At 40.1% G+C, this 18,797-nt stretch overlaps 1 protein-coding gene across 1 annotated transcript; it reads right to left on the reverse strand.

Moving 5' to 3' along the window:
* Window positions 1–595: 595 nt before the first annotated feature.
* On the reverse strand, window positions 596–1,000 carry LOC149393866 (S-protein homolog 5-like). Its single transcript, XM_089618196.1, has one exon. It carries the CDS (start codon window positions 998–1,000, stop codon window positions 596–598), a length of 405 nt encoding a protein of 134 aa, XP_089474322.1.
* Window positions 1,001–18,797: the final 17,797 nt, after the last annotated feature.

An 18,797-nucleotide genomic window follows, 5' to 3' on the forward strand; every position in this document is an offset into this window, starting at 1 on the left:
AATAAAATTTATGTGAAAAATATCAAAAAGCTACTACAATATAAAAAACATTAAAATTCAAAATAAATAAATAAAAAAATACAAAAGAAGTGTTCATTGCAAATTAATCATCTTCATTGTAAATGTGGTCATCTTTATTGCAACATATAAAAAATTATTATCTTTTTAAATATTTAAAAGTTAACGGGTCGGGTTCCGGGTAACCGGGTACGGGATGACTATTCCGTTACCCGTATCCGGACCCGTTAAAACCGTAACGGGTATTACCCGTTTACCCAAAAAGAACGGGTATTACCCGACCCGAATAAATCGGGTAACGGGCCGGAACGCGGATAACGGGTCAAATTGCCATCCTAGTGTTAAGGTAACCGAATTTCTATTTTGGACCGCTTCGCACAGAATGATATTGCATGACACTGCACTATGATCTGCACGTGTCCGTATTTAAAATATATATGTAGCAACATGACTCAATAACTCACGACTGCACTTTTTTAATCGGCGCATATAAATTATATTGGACACTCGACACTTGATTGAACAATTTTTTTAAATTAATAAATAAATAAGACTTGGACTCTAATCCGTAGACGACTTAAAACGACAAGCCATTATTCCAAGGATAGCAAGTGAGGGAGGTGCCTTTGACACGACATGGACCGTATGGATGAATCTCCCAATCGCATCGTGTGCAACTATCCGTTGGCTGGAAGATGTCGTACCACTTGCTTAGGGCCGTGCCGTTTGAAGTCCACTGAAAGTTGCAGAAAAACAGTGTCGTTTCCCATACGTTCGGCTTGAACTTGAACGAAAACGAACCAAACTTTGGGAGAATATGGACCCCGAGATCGTCGTTTTTGGACTGGCAGTGAAGCCTGAGCGGGGTGTCCGGGACAAGGGTGTTTGTGATTGTCACCCTCGTTTTCTGTAGAATTCCACCCTCGCATATTACACTCGTGTAATACAGGAAAACGACAGCAAGAAATAAGCGTGACACCATGTTTTTGTTTGTTTTTATGTGTTGAAGAAATTATTTAGAGAAATGATAATGAAGAATTAATTTTGCATGTGTATTTTATTTATAGGGACGGTAGAAGGATAAGATTGGATTTAAGTATATTGGGAAACGGTAATATCGACTTAGTTTTGAAATTCTACTTTACCATAGGGATTATGATGACTGGGATTTTTTCCCGTTACTTATTGCCTAATGTTCCGGTTTTAGTTCATGAACGTTCTTTATCGATCAAGGGAAATGGAATTCTTTTGATGATTAATTAATGCTTAATGTGCTACTACCAAATTTAATCAGTATAAATGTTTGTGCGTTAAAATCATGATGACTACCAGCATTTATTTTCCCGTTAATTAGTAGGTGATGATAATGTATCCGTTTTAGTCTATGAATGTGTCATTTTCTGGATGATGCTCAAAGTATACACGACGATACATTATTGTTCCTAATACCACCTATACGGTCAATTATCATTTTTTCGGAAAAGATCCTCAAGAATCCTTGATGTAGACTCGATTATGAAAAAAAGGAAAAATACTCTTGATAAAAAAAGATCGATTTTTTCATTCATTCTCAAGTCCCATTACAATGAGGCCTAAAAGCTTATTTATAATAAAACCTTAATCCCTACTACTATCCTACTTCAAAAACTAAATAGAATAAAATATTCAATACTTAAATACGTATATGATACTAAATAAACCTATTTAATTATATATATATATATATATATAGAGAGAGAGAGAGAGAGAGAGTGAATGTAAGAATTGGAATACATATATATATATATTATAACTTGTTACGGGATAAATTAGTCAGACTCCGACCTGGCTAGTCGGACCGCCGAACAGAAATACGAATCCAGCACCGAGCTCAGGTTAAGTAAACCCAAGGGTCATCCATTAAAGAGGAACGAACCGTTCATAAGTTAAGAACGAAACCCACCGATCAGAACTTCGAAGAGAAGAGAAGAACGTGGGTCAAAGACTAGTCAAAACTAATAGAAAACATGTTTCAAGCTCTAAAACGCACACCTCGACGGTTCAGAAACCGCACGAGGAGCATTAACCGCCTACCTCAGAGAGAGGCGAAAAGCAGTTACCCATAACCGTCCAGAACGTGGGATTGATCACCCCACGTTCCTCAAAATAACCGTCAAAGACACGACCAGACGAGTATAAATAGAGGCAGCAGCACAGAACGAAGCACGGACTTTTTTACACATTTTCTTTCACTTAAAATCTCTAGAAAACATTGCTCTCTTGTATTAGATTCGTCTGTATAAAGAGAAAGTCTTGCCTAAATCACCTCTGTACTCGGAGGCCTTGTACTCGGAGTCAGTATATTTTCGTGAGATATTGTTGTACTAATTTTACAGGTCAACAGTTGGCGCTAGAAGGAGGGGGACCAGCTGAAGAATATGGCTAGTTCGTCCGCACCCGTGAACGCTGTCTCTAACCAGGAGACGGAGATAGAGCACCATAACCGCACTTTGCCTCTCACCTCAGAAGAAATGGCTGAGCTCCTTCCGGAACCCAGCCTCGAAGAACGATTCAGACAGATGCAAGAGCGTCTCTCGGTCTTAGAGGCAAATAACAGGGACTTGAAGAGAAGGTTACAAGCAAAAAGGGTCACACTGCGAAGTGCAATAGTGATCCCAGATGAGGAGCCTTCGCACCGATCAGGGAAAGAACCCATCGGGCAAGATCCGCAGGTTAAGAAACCTCGGAAACATGCCAGAGATCGGTATGAGAGGATGGAAGATGTTTCTGAGTCCGAAAAGGAGCAGTACAGTCAGGAAAAGATTCCTGATCGGTACCAGCCCAGCATGGACAAAGGATATTCAAGCACTTTCAGGCACAGCTTAGACAGCTCAGAGACTGAAGACAGTGCAAGCACCAACAAAACAAACCTTAGAAGGTTGGAACGTCGGATTGAAGAGGTAGCTCTAGGTCAGAAGGAGTCTGTTCCGAAGGTTGGAGAAGCTATCTCCCCGTTCACGGCCCGCGTGTTAGAACACCCGTTGCCTGATCGGTTTAGGATGCCAAGCATCCCAGTATACGACGGAAAGACCGACCCGGGAGACCATATAGACACTTTTTCCTCTTGGATGCTGCTGCAAGGAGCCGGACCAGAAGTTATGTGCAGAGCTTTCTCTATCACTTTAACTTGCTCAGCCAAAAGATGGTACAGAAAGCTAAAGCCAAACTCCATAGGATCCTGGAAACAGCTGTCTAGAAAATTCATGGAACAGTTTGTCGGCTCCAGTTCAGGAAAAACTCCCAAAGAAAGGCTGCTGGCGGTAAGACAAGCCCATGACGAGTCCCTAAAAGATTTTATTAATCGATACTCGGAACAAGCACTTCAGGGTGACGATCTGAACGAAGACTTTAAGCTCTTCGGCATCTCTTCCGGCGTCCGAACAGAATCAGAATTCTGGTGGTCTCTTCAGAAGACTAGCCCGAAGGACTACAACGATTTCTTGAAAAGAGCTCAAAAATATATCAACGCGGAGGAAGCAAGACTGGCGGCAAGAAAAGCAAAGCCGCCGAAGAGCTACCGAGAAGAGCATAGGGAACGACATTCTGAGGACCACCGCCCACCAAAGAAGAGCCGGTCAGGAGCGGGACCTCTGAAACCTTTTTCCAGTAAGTTCGACAAATATCATAAGCTCAATACCCCGATAGAGGAGATATTTAGTCTTACACAGGACAAGGAAGATTTCCCCAAGCCAAAGCCGATCAAGAAAGATATCTCCAAGAGGGATAAAACAAAATATTGCGCTTTCCACGCGGACATCGGTCACCGTACTGCCGATTGTTTCAACCTCAAAGAGGCCATAGAAGCCCTGATCCGAAGAGGAGCATTGAAGAAATTCAAGACCGAGCAAGGGGAGCAAGAGGAGCAGAAAAGAGAGGCGTATGCCGAAATCTCACTCATAGTCGGAGGACCGCATGTGGGAGGAACATCAAGGAGCGCTCAAAAAAGCTATGTGAGGGAAGCCTACGCAGGACCCCGGCAGATCTTGTTTACAGCCGAGCAGAGGCCTAACAAGATAGCCAAGTCTAGCTCGGAACCTATCACCTTTACAGCAGAAGATGCTCGGTGGGTGATGTATCCTCACAACGACCCATTGGTCATTTCGGCCTTAATCGGCAACAGGAACGTACACCGGATTTTGGTGGACACTGGAAGCGCTGTTGACGTACTCTATGAAGACACATTCAACAAGATGGGTCTTAAGCAAGACGCGTTGGCTCCTTCCCCCGAGAATCTCTATGGTTTCACGGGAGATTCAATCCAGCCCAAGGGATTAATCTCACTCCCAATAACTGTGGGAGAAAACCCGAGGAGTAAAACCATCAACACGGCATGGATAGTGATCCCCGGGAAATCTTCATTCAATGCGATCATTGGCAGGCCCACCTTGCAGTCCCTCGGGGCCGTTGCGTCGGTGGAGTATTTGAAGATGAAGTTCCCTACCGAGCATGGAATAGGTGAAGTAGTCGGAACACAGGCTATCGCAAGGAGCTGCTATGCGAATTATCTCAAGGAGAGTCAGGACAAAGATGTTCACAAGGTTATGATGATCGATCCAGATTTTGACCCACGCCTCCCGAGCCGAGAAGAAATTGGCCCAGGAGACGAGGTCGAGGAAGTCGCCCCAGATCCAAATCAACCTGAGAAGAAGCTCAAGATTGGAAAGTATCTTGAATCAGGTACCAAAAGTGACTTAATTACTCTCCTATCTAATAGTTTAGATATATTTGCTTGGTCGCAGTCCGACATGACAGGGATAGATCCTCAAATAGCATGTCATAGGTTAAATATAGATCCTAAAGAAAAACCTATCAGACAGAAAAGAAGAGCTTTAAACTCCGAAAGGTATACTGCTCTGAAGGAAGAAGTAGATAAACTAATTTCTAACGGATCAATAAAAGAAACTAAATATCCTAAGTGGGTGGCCAACCCCGTTTTGGTTAAGAAACCCAACGGGAAGTGGAGAACTTGTGTGGATTTTACAGATCTGAACAAGGCTTGCCCAAAGGATAGTTTTCCTATGCCGAGAATTGATCAGTTAGTAGACGCCACAGCAGGTCATGAAATCCTAAGTTTCATGGACGCCTACTCTGGCTACAATCAAATTCCTATGTACGGTCCCGACCAGGACCACACGGCATTCATAACTGATCGGGGGCTATACTGTTATACGGTAATGCCTTTCGGGTTAAAAAATGCTGGAGCAACATATCAAAGATTAGTAAATCGAATGTTCGCCGAATTACTCGGGATCACAATGGAAGCATACATTGATGACTTGTTAGTTAAGAGCCGAAAAATAGTTGAACATACGAATGATCTTAGAAGATCATTCGAACTATTAAGGCAATATCGCATGAAATTGAATCCTCTAAAATGTACATTTGGTATGTCTGCAGGAAAATTCTTAGGTTTCATCGTTCATGAACGAGGCATTGAGGTAAATCCGGAGAAGATCACAGCCCTATGGAACATGAGACCACCACGAAATATCAAAGAGGTGCAAAAATTGACGGGATGCATAGCTGCACTGAGTCGCTTTATCTCTCGGTCTACCGACCGAAGTATTCATTTCTTCAATATACTCAGAGGCTCCAAAGAATTTGAGTGGACCAAGCAGTGCGACGAGAGCTTCGAATCTCTAAAGGAACACTTGGCATGGCCTCCGACTTTGAGAAAAGTACAGGAGGGAGAGCCCTTGGAGATCTACCTAGCCGTCTCGGAGCATGCAGTAAGCTCAGCACTAATCAAGAATGAGGGAAAACACCAAGTCCCGGTTTATTATACTTCGCGGCGTCTTAACGAGGCAGAAGGAAGATACCCGGAACTCGAAAAGCTAGTTTTCGCTCTCATCACTGCTTCTCGGAAGCTAAAACACTACTTCCTTGCACATCCGATTACGGTCCTCACCAATTTCCCACTGCGCCAGGTGCTGCAAAAGCCTGACGTATCCGGAAGGCTAATGAAATGGTCAATTGAGTTGACACAATATGATATACACTTCAGCCCCCGACCAGCGATAAAAGGACAAGCAGTCGCCGACTTCATTGCAGAGTTCACATACAGGCCAGTCGAATTCCCGATTTGGGACATGTATGTAGACGGAGCAGTCAACGAAAAGGGGTCCGGGGTCGGAATTGCGCTATCCAGTCCAGAAGGAGACAAGGTAAAATTCGCATTAAAATTCAACTTTAATACTTCAAACAATGAAGCTGAGTACGAAGCTATGATACATGGGCTGCAAATAGCAAAAGATTTAGAAATCAAAAAGCTCAAAGTATATTCGGATTCTCAGTTAATTGTTAATCAAATGAAATGTGAATTTCAGGCAAAAGGCGAAAAGATGTCGCTATATGCCGAGAAGGCCAAAAACTTAGCAAACGAATTCGAACTTTGCGAGATCACTCAAGTCCCAAGAGCCATGAACGTAGAGGCCGACGCGTTAGCAAAGCACGCCACTCAAGGATCAGACTCAGAGTCAATCCCAGTGATCAAAATTGGGCAGCCCAGCATCGAGCAGGCCACCCACGTGCTTCATGTCGAGCAACGAAAGTCTTGGCAAACTCCGATCAGAAAATACTTGCAGCAGGGAACCCTACCCAACGATAAGAACGAAGCTAGAAGTTTGAAGTTCAGAGCTGCCCGATATTTCCTCGAAGGTCAGAATCTATACAAAAGGGGATTTTCCCAAGCTCTACTCAAGTGCCTAGATGAAGACGAAGCCGAGTACGCTCTCAAAGAAATCCATGAAGGGATATGCGGAAGTCACATCGGAGGCGGAGCATTGGCGCAAAAGATCATCCGACAAGGACTCTACTGGCCGACATTAAAGGCCGATGCACGGCACATAACGCAAAGATGCGTCAAGTGTCAGAAGTTCTCAAACATCCCGAGGCTTCCACCTAATCCGCTCATCACCCTCTCATGCCCGATCCCATTCGCAGAATGGGGAATAGACCTAATCGGAGCTTTGCCAACAGGCCGAGGAGGATGCAGGTATGCGATCGTAGCCATCGACTATTTTTCAAAATGGGTTGAAGCCGAACCCTTAAATAAAATAACGGCCCATGCAATTGAGAAATTCGTATGGAAAAATATCATTACTCGTTTTGGAATACCAGTCAAAATTGTATCCGACCACGGAACCCAATTCGACTGCGATTCGTTCAAAAGCTTTTGTGACAAATATGGCATTAACAAAGTTTTTTCTACACCAGTCAGACCACAATCCAATGGATTGGTGGAGGCCGTCAACAAAACGATAAAACACGGCCTGAAAACAAAGTTAGACGAGCAAAAGTCAGAGTGGGTGGATATGCTTCAAGAAGTCCTCTGGTCATACAGGACCACCGAGCACTCCACCACAGGCGAAACACCTTTCTCCCTCGCATACGGTTCCGACGCGGCCATACCGACCGACGTTTTGATACCAACAATGAGAAGGGAAAAATACTCAACAAAGGTAAACAACGAGATGCTTGAAATTAATCTAGACCTGTTAGAAGAAAAAAGAGAAAACGCCAGATTAAGAAATCTAGCTAACCAGCAAAAGGTTTCTCGGTATTTTAACAGGAGAGTCCGACCAAGGTCATTCAAAGTCGGCGACAAAGTCCTCAGAAGAGTTTTTCTCCACACCAAAATCCACCAGGAGGGAGCCTTCAACGCAAATTGGGAGGGACCTTACATCATCCGAGAAGACTTCGGAAATGGGGCCTACCGACTACAACAGTTGAACGGCGATATGGAGAAAAACCCTTGGAACGCTGAGCATCTTCGCCGATTTTACGTCTGATTTGTTTATTTGTTAATTTGTTAAAAAAGCGGCTTGGTCGCATGTATCGCGTTTACAAATTTAAAAAGCGGCTTGGTCGCGTGAATTATGTTCACTTGTTAATTTTTCGAAAAGCGGCTTGGTCGCCAAACTTATGATTTCAAGTAATTTTCTATCTTTCAAATTTTCTACTCGGAGTTTCGAGTAATCACGCGCTTATAATTTTCAAGTATTTGTTTATCTTTCTTTCCTCTGTTCGCAATTACTTATGTATCGCGTTAACCATCTTTCAAAAAATTTCGACAAAGTAAACTGGGCGGCTAGATAACTAACGAACAATTTTTAGAGAAATTACCTAGTAATAGTAGTACTTTACTTTACCAAATTTTTGAAACTAAACTTACACAAAATATAGATCCAACCAAGGATCACTTGTTCAAATCCCGAAAGGGAAAAACAAAAATTACAAAATGAAGATCCGACCTCGGACTGATTGTTCAAAACCCAAGCGGGTTAACAGAAATATAAAAAGAATATATAAAAACAACAACTATAAATCCTATTCCTGGTCGCCCTCCTCGCTAGCCCTTGACTCCGAGTCGAGATCAAGATCCGACGCATCCAGATTAGGATTCTTCGGACCAAGAAGCCGAACAGCCTCGGTCATCCCAGCGGTATAGAGATCATCGCGCATATCACGATAATCGTCGGAAGCTTTGTACTCTTCCACCGCCGCTAGACGAGCAGCCTCGAGGTCTTCTCGGAACTTTCGAGTTAACTCAGACCTGACCTTGGCTGTCTCATCCTTGGCAGCATCTCTCTCCTTGAGAAATCGATCATTCCTTTGTCTCAAAGAGGTGAGCTCGGAGCCTAGCAGTCCGACTAGCCCGGTCATACTGACAAAATTCTGCAACGATCAAACGATCAGCCACAATAAGTTATCAAAAGAGAAGAGGTACCGACTAGACGAGTCAAAACTTACCGAAATCGCCAAGTCAGTGGCCTGGTTAAGCCTCTCCAAAGGCTCGAGCCTGAGAACCTCCTGAGCCTTCTCGGCAGGGAAACGCTCGCGGAAGAAAGAAACGACCGGAGCCAAAGGATCAGAGGTAGATGAAGGCTCGGCCAGACCCTTAGCAGGAGAAGAGCTCAGAGGCTCCGGAACCTTCGAAAGCGACGAGGAAGCCCGTTTGCCGGCCGTCGAAGCCTTAGAAGCCTTGACGCGTTTCGGATTGGGAGGGATCAGCTCGGGAGCAGATTTCTTTTTTGCCATCTGGGCGATCTCTGTTAAGAAACAAAAAAGAAAATGAGAAAAGAACATAAGTAAACTGAGAAAGGACAGGTAAAATACTTACTTGAATAAGGGTAATAATAATATTGGTCGAGCAGGTCCGGGTCCGACAACAGGAACGTCGACCGATCAGCCTCTGAAAGATCAAAAATTTCCGAGTGAAGTGGTCGCTCCTCCTCGGAATATTGCGGAAGGGGACCTGAAACCAAACATAAAACATATAAAAACCCAGAACAAAAGCCCGGCTCAAATTATCAGGCAAAAAATTCTGGACCAAAATCACACCCAATTCCGAGAACGGAGCCCTTATGGGGCATCTTTCATAAGAGGCGTTCCCTTCGACCCAGAAGAAATGATCTTTCCAATTTTTCTGGCTGGTCGGTAGGCGAGTAACCACCTTAGACTGATCGTCATTAGCCCGAGCATAATAGTAACCATGCTGTCCTGGGGCCGACTTAAAAGAGTAGTATTGTGAGAAATCTTGCAAAGTGACAGGGCGATCATAAATCTTCGCCCACAACACGGCCATCCCGACAAAGATTTTATACACGTTGGGGACGAGCTGGGTAGGAGAACAACCCAGGTCGGACACGAACTGGGAAATGAGTGGATGCATTGGCAACCCTCCGATCACGTTCAAAATGGCCCTATTGAACGCAATCTTTCCGACGGGAGGCTGATCGGCTCTCTCGTGTTCCAAAGGTGCCGAGAGAGTAATTCCCTCAGCTATCTCGAATTCCTCCCTCAACCCTTGTAGATATTTCTCGGTAACCCGAGAAGTCCAAACTTTGGCCGAAAACTGGCCCTCTTTCCGTTCAAAGACCAGGGCCTCTTCCTCTTCCTCTGGAAGATCAACCCCAAAAGTCCTCCCACTTGGACCCGGAGTGCCGTGAGAGCAACCCTCTCCTCGGTCTTGCGAAAGAGAAAGGCTCGTCGTATCACGAGATTCCGACCCGCTCTCCTTCGAAGAGTCAGACGAGGACGATAACTCCACGACCATAGTGTCCCTACACGACAGGGAAGACGAGTCAATAACCTTTTTCTCGTTATCAACCCCCTCGGACTCAGGATTGGGAGGCACGCATGACTCATCATATGCCATTACAGGACGGTCCCATCCGATCTCTGGGATATGATACCACACGGGACTTCTGAGGAAAGGAAACTTGGACCCATCCAACAAGGTAACACTATCGGGATCAGGTACCGATCTCCGAACGACGCGAGGATCAAAGCTCAGATCAGGACGCGCAAGTCCACCCATAGCCCTAATGAAGTTGAGAAACTAAGATTCCTAAAGTCCGAAGGGTCCGAATACAATAAATAAAGAAGATACCGATCGCCAAACAACAATCTCAAAACAAAAGGAAGATACCAAAAACAATAAAACAAAAGAGAACAGACCTTACCCGCAAGATTGGAGGTCGGAAGATCCGAGCAAAAACGAAGAAGTCAAGAGAAAATCTGAATAAGCAGGTCAAGCCGAGAACGCTCTGAGATCAGAATTCAGAAGAAAAAAGCGAAATGAATTCGAAAGTTGAGGATAGGCCTTATATAAAGACTTCATGAGCGGTGGAGATTAAGCTTGTCCAGGAAGCCAAACACATCTGACCGTCGAAGCAAAAGACGCTACGGTTCAGAAAGGCCCGATGACAAACGACGTCGTCCTGTAAAAAGAAAGAATAAAGAATTCTACTCGGATCATCCCGAGACAAGTAAGCAAAGATGAACACGGTCACGAAGCAAACCGAAATAGTTCCTTACCATTTTTGCTACAGAAAAAACCAAGAAACTGGGGGGTAGCTGTTACGGGATAAATTAGTCAGACTCCGACCTGGCTAGTCGGACCGCCGAACAGAAATACGAATCCAGCACCGAGCTCAGGTTAAGTAAACCCAAGGGTCATCCATTAAAGAGGAACGAACCGTTCATAAGTTAAGAACGAAACCCACCGATCAGAACTTCGAAGAGAAGAGAAGAACGTGGGTCAAAGACTAGTCAAAACTAATAGAAAACATGTTTCAAGCTCTAAAACGCACACCTCGACGGTTCAGAAACCGCACGAGGAGCATTAACCGCCTACCTCAGAGAGAGGCGAAAAGCAGTTACCCATAACCGTCCAGAACGTGGGATTGATCACCCCACGTTCCTCAAAATAACCGTCAAAGACACGACCAGACGAGTATAAATAGAGGCAGCAGCACAGAACGAAGCACGGACTTTTTTACACATTTTCTTTCACTTAAAATCTCTAGAAAACATTGCTCTCTTGTATTAGATTCGTCTGTATAAAGAGAAAGTCTTGCCTAAATCACCTCTGTACTCGGAGGCCTTGTACTCGGAGTCAGTATATTTTCGTGAGATATTGTTGTACTAATTTTACAGGTCAACATAACTAATATTATATATTATTTCTTAATTATATATAAAGGATATTAAAACTTACGTACGTAATACTATATATAGAATATAACTAATACTCTGTTATATTAGTGATATATATATATTATCACGTAGAGAATATGCTATATAACTATAGTATCTATTTCTATATAGAGAATACTAATACTTAACTACTATTAATAGAATATATATATATTACGGCTATATATATATAAGTAGATAACATTACATATATCATATATATATATATATATATATATATATATATATATATATATATATATATATATATTAAGACTACGTATGACTAACTACTACTAATAAAACTAATTTTGATTACAATATATTTAAAAAATACAATATTAAGATAATTTTCTATTTAAATCTCATATTTACTTTGCATTAATCCTTATGATCGCTATTAATCTATTGTTTCTCTGTCAATGACCCTGAATAGGGATGGCAACGGGTACGGGTAAAGTCGGGTACACCTATTCCGTTACCCGTACCCGTTATAATTTTTAATCCGTTACCCGGTCCCGTTTACCTGGATTTTGAGACAGGCCGGGTAACGGGGATTCCCGCCGGGTAAGCGAGTTAAAAATATTGAACCTGTTACCCGTTTACCCGGTTTAAAAAAAGGGTAGCGGGGCGGGTAGACTCGCTTACCCGTTTATAAAATAAAAATCCATCAACAATATAAAGTTTAAAAATAATAAAATTTAGGTGAAAAATATCAAAGTGCTACTACAATATAAAGAACATTAAAATTTAAAATAAATAAATAAAAAATACAAAAGAAGTCTTCATTGCAAATTGATCATCTTCATTGTAAATTTGGTCATTTTCATTGCAACGCTATCATCTTCATTGCAACATATAAAAATTTATTATCTTTTTAAATATTTAAAAGTTAACGGGTCGGGTCCCGGGTAACCGGGTACGGGATGACTATTCCGTTACCCATACCCGGACACGTTAAATCCTTAACGGGTATTACCCGTTTACCCAAAAAGAACGGGTATTACCCGACCCGAATAAATCAGATAACGGGTCGGAACGCGGGTAACGGGTCAAATTGTCATCCCTAACCCTGAAGAGTACACGCAGCAAAGTGGTTCTCTATCACATGAGTAAAATATAGAAATTGAGATAATATAGGGCGAGGGGATTACTCATGGACTCGTTCCTAAGTTCAACATTAGTTTACTACGACCAACATTAGAGAAATGTGGTTTTTGTAGATGTCATCTATGAATTCAAATCCTCTATCTTTTTTTGTATCTTTCTTAGTGTCCCTTCAATAAAATTAAGCTAATTAAATAATTTAATTTCTTTTTAAATAAATATAAATTAATAATAATACAAAATGATGATATGGCTTATTTCTATTGTAGGGACACCAAGAGAGACACCAAAATGGGATAGACGATTTGGATTCGTCATCTATAGCTTATGTTTTGATTATTCACAGTTGTTTGGCCGTGTGTTTTCGTTTTTTTGCTTCAACTCATTCTTTTCATGAATTAATATACACACACTAACTTAGTTTGTTAAGCTTAATATATTGTCTTTTTAAAACAATAACTCTCTCTATAAAAATTGGAATCATTTTTATCGCGACACGACACTTTTTACGACGGCACTGTGAACCTTTATGTATACTTTCGCCGCAACTAAATTGATTTCTGTTGGGATGGTTAATTACATTTGCCGCGATGAACAGACTGTTTCACATTGATTTTCCCACAAAAGACATTTCAGTCGTGGAAACTTCCATGCGACGCGAAATTAAACACGTCACGATGAAATGGGATGAAACCTTAGGTTTTCACGGCGAAAATAGACCGTCATGGAAGCAACGTTTAACGTCGTAGCTGTTTCCGTTGTGGAAACTTACCAAAACCTAGGATTCCACACAACAACAAAAAAAAATGTCGTCGGAATCTTTCCAGGACGGATTTAATCGTCGTGGAATCCATATATTTTACTAGTGCTCTCTCTATCTATTATAAACAAGACCTTAAAGATCAACCCTTCCCAAATCGACCATATCAACGCTCACACTGAATTGAGCGTCTAAGTGGCCACCCGGAAGTCAAATCATGTCCACGCAGTTCATTTCTTTATATATATATATATATATATATATATAGGTATTGGGTACCAGAATCCTGCTCTTCAGCTACAAGGAAGATGAACCTGCGCCCGTGCTTTCTTAAGTGTTATTCCTGATTTCTTCTCAAACAACGTACCACTGGCCTAAATCGAACATCAACAAGCCATACCATGTGATATTTACACTATATTCAAGTGGGAAAAAAGCTCCCAAAGAAAGAGTTTTTTTTTCTTCGTAGAGTCGGGTTTCTCGTGTCTCAAAACCTTTTCCTAAGCATATATATTTTCTTAAAATGATTGGTGACAATAGGGGTTTTTTAGTGAATTTGCACAATTATAATGACTCGTATCTTTTTTCATAAAGGCGAAGAAATGCTATATTTTATTGTATTTTTCCTCTTTCCACTTATTACCCACATTCATTCCATTTTCATATATATTTTCTCTGTCTTTCTCTATCATGATACACGTCCCACATCCATTCCTGATACATATTTGTTATTAAGCAAAAGTAAGAACAATGTAAAATCATAGGAAGACCCGGGAATTATATATATTAAGTCTTGAGAAATTATTCCACAATCAAAGGGGAGTGTAAACACTTGGAAACCATTACAGTAGGGATTTGATAAACGTAACGTGTTTCGTACTCCCTAATTTTCGAATCTTCTTCATAATTTTTTCCCGATATAATAAATAAAGCTAAAAAACATTTAGACTCTAATCGTTAAACGAGAAAGACCCGGGGTTCCAAGAATAACAAGTCATAGCGTCGGTAATGGGTTTCATGAGACACACACCCTCTGGATGGATCTGCCAATCGCACATTTTGCAGCTGCTCGTTTCCTTGTTTGGGGCGTCGAATATTGTGGCCCAACGACTCTCCACCTTGCCGTTTAACGTCCATTGAAAGTTGCAGAAAAATTTTGTTGTTCCGAAGAGGTTGACTTTGAACTTGAACGTGAACGACTCTCCCTTGAGAAGGGTCCGAGGCCCGAGATCATTGTCTCTTGACTTGCACTGAACTCTGACCGTGGCACGTGGGATCATCACGTTTGTGATTTTGACGGTCTTTTTATCCAGAAGCCCATGGCTTAACCTTGTGGAGTACGACAGGAAAACAAGAACAAGTAATAAGCGTGAAATCATGATGGTGTGTGTGTGTGTTTGAGAAATCACTTTACCGTTGCGAAATGAAGAACGATGAGTTTTATTCATGTGTATCATTTATAAGGAGGGATTCGATTGTTATTTAGTTGTCGAAAATAGTAATATGACATATCTGTAAACTTTTTATTTACGGGATTACGAATTGAAAGAATTACGTAAAGGAATATTATAGCCACAGAATAACTATTGGTGGGTTGTTATATAGACATACGTCTATATATCGATTGTTGTTTAGTTGTCGAAAATAGTAACATGACATATCTGTAAACTTTTTATTTACGGGATTACGAATTGAAAGAATTACGTTAAGGAATTATATCGACAGAATAACTATTTGTGGGTTCGTATATATACATATATGTCTATATATATATATCTATCTATCTATATATATAGATCTATATTTATATATATCTATATTTATCTATATCTATATTTATATCTATCTATATATATATATTAATCTATACCTATTTTTATATATATATCTATATATAGTAGGTTAGCAAACGGGCTTCGCTCGTTTCGGTTGGTACATAAATTATATAATTTATCCCATGTTTGTTGGTACATAAATTTACAATTTATCAATAGAAACTATGGTTTTGGAAACATTTTCATCTTCAGTTATGTATTTAGTTCTGTCTGTTGAGTAAGGAAAGCCAAAGCCAACAGGAGAATCCAAATATAAGCATATATGTATATATGATACTTGAATCCTGAAAAAAAAAAATTTGTATTATTTTTTCAATCCATAATTTTTTTTAACATTATGTAGTTAGTCCAAGTATGTGGATTAAGATGCAATTTGGCATACTTTTGGCTTTCTTCTTCAAACCTAAATGGTACCTGCATAATTACAAATTAAACTAAGCTAATTAATAATTAAAAACACATTGTAATTTCATCAACTAAATACTAACTCCTACATACAACAAGTAATCATTGATGTTAGACTATTTCGCTCAAATTGACTATATAATAGAGAAATTGCCCCATTTGCCACTAATTTTATAACATTTTCCCACTTTCCACCAAAAGACTAATTTGGCCCAAAATGCCACCGAGATGTCAACATTGTTGACATAGATGTCAACAATGTTGACATCTCATAGTAAAGGGAAAAAATAGATGTCAACATTGTTGACATAGATGGTGGTATGTTGGGACAAATTAGTGTTTTGGTGGAAAGTGAGAAAATGTTATGAAATTGGTGGCAAATAAATGCCGGAGGATTTCCTGGATTTTCGCCAGAAAATTAGTTTTCGGTGGGTCAACGGCGGACGACAGGAATGTTTGTCGTTTCCTCGTTTTTTGTCGTTCGAAATGCCGAGAAACGACACGCCGTTTCGTTCCAAATTTTACGCCGTTTTTCATTTACATCTCAGTATAAAAGCTTCCATTTTTCCACAGTAGTCGACAATCATAGAAAGAAAAGAAAAAAAAAAGAGAGCTTCGGGCTGAGTGAACAAGAGAAGAAGGCGACGCAATCACCGGAGAAATTCCAAGAGAATCGGCGATTTTCCTTTCATTTCGTCACAATAAGATTCAAATTCAGCAAATCACCGAAGAAATTTGTCCGAATTTTATGGAATTTCCATATTGTTTCAGAACCCTAATTTCTGAAACTTGCATGTTCATTTTATTGAGTAATTTGATTTTTTTTTTTCATATAATTTCCTTCATGGATGTTGTTTGTAATGTGACGATCTACGATATATATTTGTTCACATTTTTTGGAGAACTTCCGGCGAACCACCATTTTTCCGGCGAACCACCATTTTTTCCGGCAACTCTAAAATCAGCTTCTCAACTTTTTTTTTTAAGTCAGGTTATGTCTTTAAATTTTAAATCACATAAACTTATATTTTGAATTGGTTTTCATTATGTTGTGTTGAATTGATGTTGTTTGATTTTGATTTGAAATTTTAATTGTTAGATTTTGAATTGGAAATTGAAATAGTTAAGACTTTGAATTGAAATTAATTTATCATGTATGTTAGAAATGAAATTGATAGAGTAGGAATTGAAATTGAAATAGTTAGAATTGAAATGAAATTAGTTTTAATAGAATTTATTGACATGTTGAAGGAATTTTGTTGATATATTGAAATGAAATTAGTTTGACTAGACTTTGAATTGAAATAATTCTATCATGTATGCTAGGAGATGTTGGCGTAGAGTAGAAATTAAAATTGTTACGTTTAGAATTGAAATGAAATTAGTTTTAATAGAATTTATTGACATGTTCAAGGAATTTTGTTGCTATATTGAAATGAAATTAGTTTGAGTAGACTTTGAATTGAAATTATTCTATCATGTATGCTAGGAGATGTTGGCGTAGAGTAGAAATTAAAATTGTTACGTTTAGAATTGAAATGAAATTAGTTTTAGTAGAATTTATTGACATGTTCAAGGAATTTTGTTGATATATTGAAATGAAATTAGTTTGAGTAGACTTTGAATTGAAATTATTCTATCATGTATGCTAGGAGATGTTGGCGTAGAGTAGAAATTAAAATTGTTACGTTTAGAATTGAAATGAAATTAGTTTTAATAGAATTTATTGACATGTTCAAGGAATTTTGTTGATATATTGAAATGAATTTAGTTTGAGTAGACTTTGAATTGAAATTAATGTATCATGTATGCTAGGAGATGTTAGCGTAGAGTAGGAATTGAAATTGTTACGTTTTGAATTGAAATCAAATTAGTTGGAATAAAATTTATTGACATGTTGAAGGTAATTTGTGGAGATATTGAAATGCAAGTAGTTTGAGTAGAATTTATCGACACGTTGAAATTTGATTGAAATTTTGAATTTAATATGCAGGTATATCGAAGATGAGTGATGAAGGAGTTTATAAGCATTGCACCCCAGCTGCAACAAACCCGAACCACTTCAAGTGTAATTATTGCGGGCACGTAACAAGATGGGGAGAATCACACGGATGAAGTTTCACTTAAGTGGAAACGATTGATAGGTGTGTTAATCACGCGTAAAACTCTTATTTCCCGAACCAAAAACCGACGAGTCCTCGAGTATTTTAATAGTCTTTAGTAGGTTTTTGATGAGTTTCAGGTTTAAAGGAGCAATAGAGTGTCTACAGTCAATTTCATGGAAAAATGGCGTGATTTGGAGACAAAACGGTCGAAATGGAGTAAAAAAGCAATAGGCAAGAAAATTGGCGACTCCGCGCGCCGCGCGCGCACCCTTGCGCGCCAATAGGAGGACAGACTTAAAGATCGCGTGCCGCGTGCTTCTGTTAGTGCGCCGCGCATATTGGGAGCACAAACCGTGAGAACTCACAGAGACTTATGCGCGGAGCTAGTGTAAGCTGAAGTCTGGTCCGCGCGCCGCGCGCTTCCGATTTGCTGAAATAGGAAGTTAACGTTTTCTGAAGATTTTCTACCCTTGGATTTAATTGGAAGGCTCATATGACTCCGAAAAAAGCACATTCATAGCTAAAAACACCTTTTGTAACCTAATTAACTGATTCTTAATTCTTAGAGTTGTTTTCTACTTTGCACTTTTCTTTGAGACCTTTTTTTGGGAGCGAAGTTGAGTCGAAGATCCGACGAACAAGCAACCGTAAACTCCCGTTTTTGATAGTTTTCCTTCTTTCCCTTATTCTCTATGACTCTAATTCTCATTAATTGATAGTTTTATTCTTCCCGTTCATGAATTTCATATTGCTTCTCTTATTTATGGTTATTTTGATTCTCGTCTTGATCGTTATGCTTATGAATATGGATTCCGTTAGAGGCTAGGTTTTTAGCGGGGTTGCGATATAACCGGATTGAATTGGGTCAGGGGGTTTCGTTAGGGTGAAATTATGCTTTGCTTTACTTAATTATTCATGCTTGTGTGAATGTGGTCTTAATGCGTTCTTTAGATTGGCCATCTCTAGGATTGTTTTTAGGAGTTTTCGTGACTCGAGAGAGGGTGAAAACTCAAGCTCATAATTCATGCTTCGTTTTGTTCTTAGGTT

The sequence above is a fragment of the Urtica dioica genome, chromosome 6, assembly GCF_054948205.1.
Source record: "Urtica dioica subsp. dioica isolate 48M chromosome 6, U.dioica_male_clone48M_v1_H2, whole genome shotgun sequence".
NCBI classification, from domain to species: Eukaryota; Viridiplantae; Streptophyta; class Magnoliopsida; order Rosales; family Urticaceae; genus Urtica; species Urtica dioica.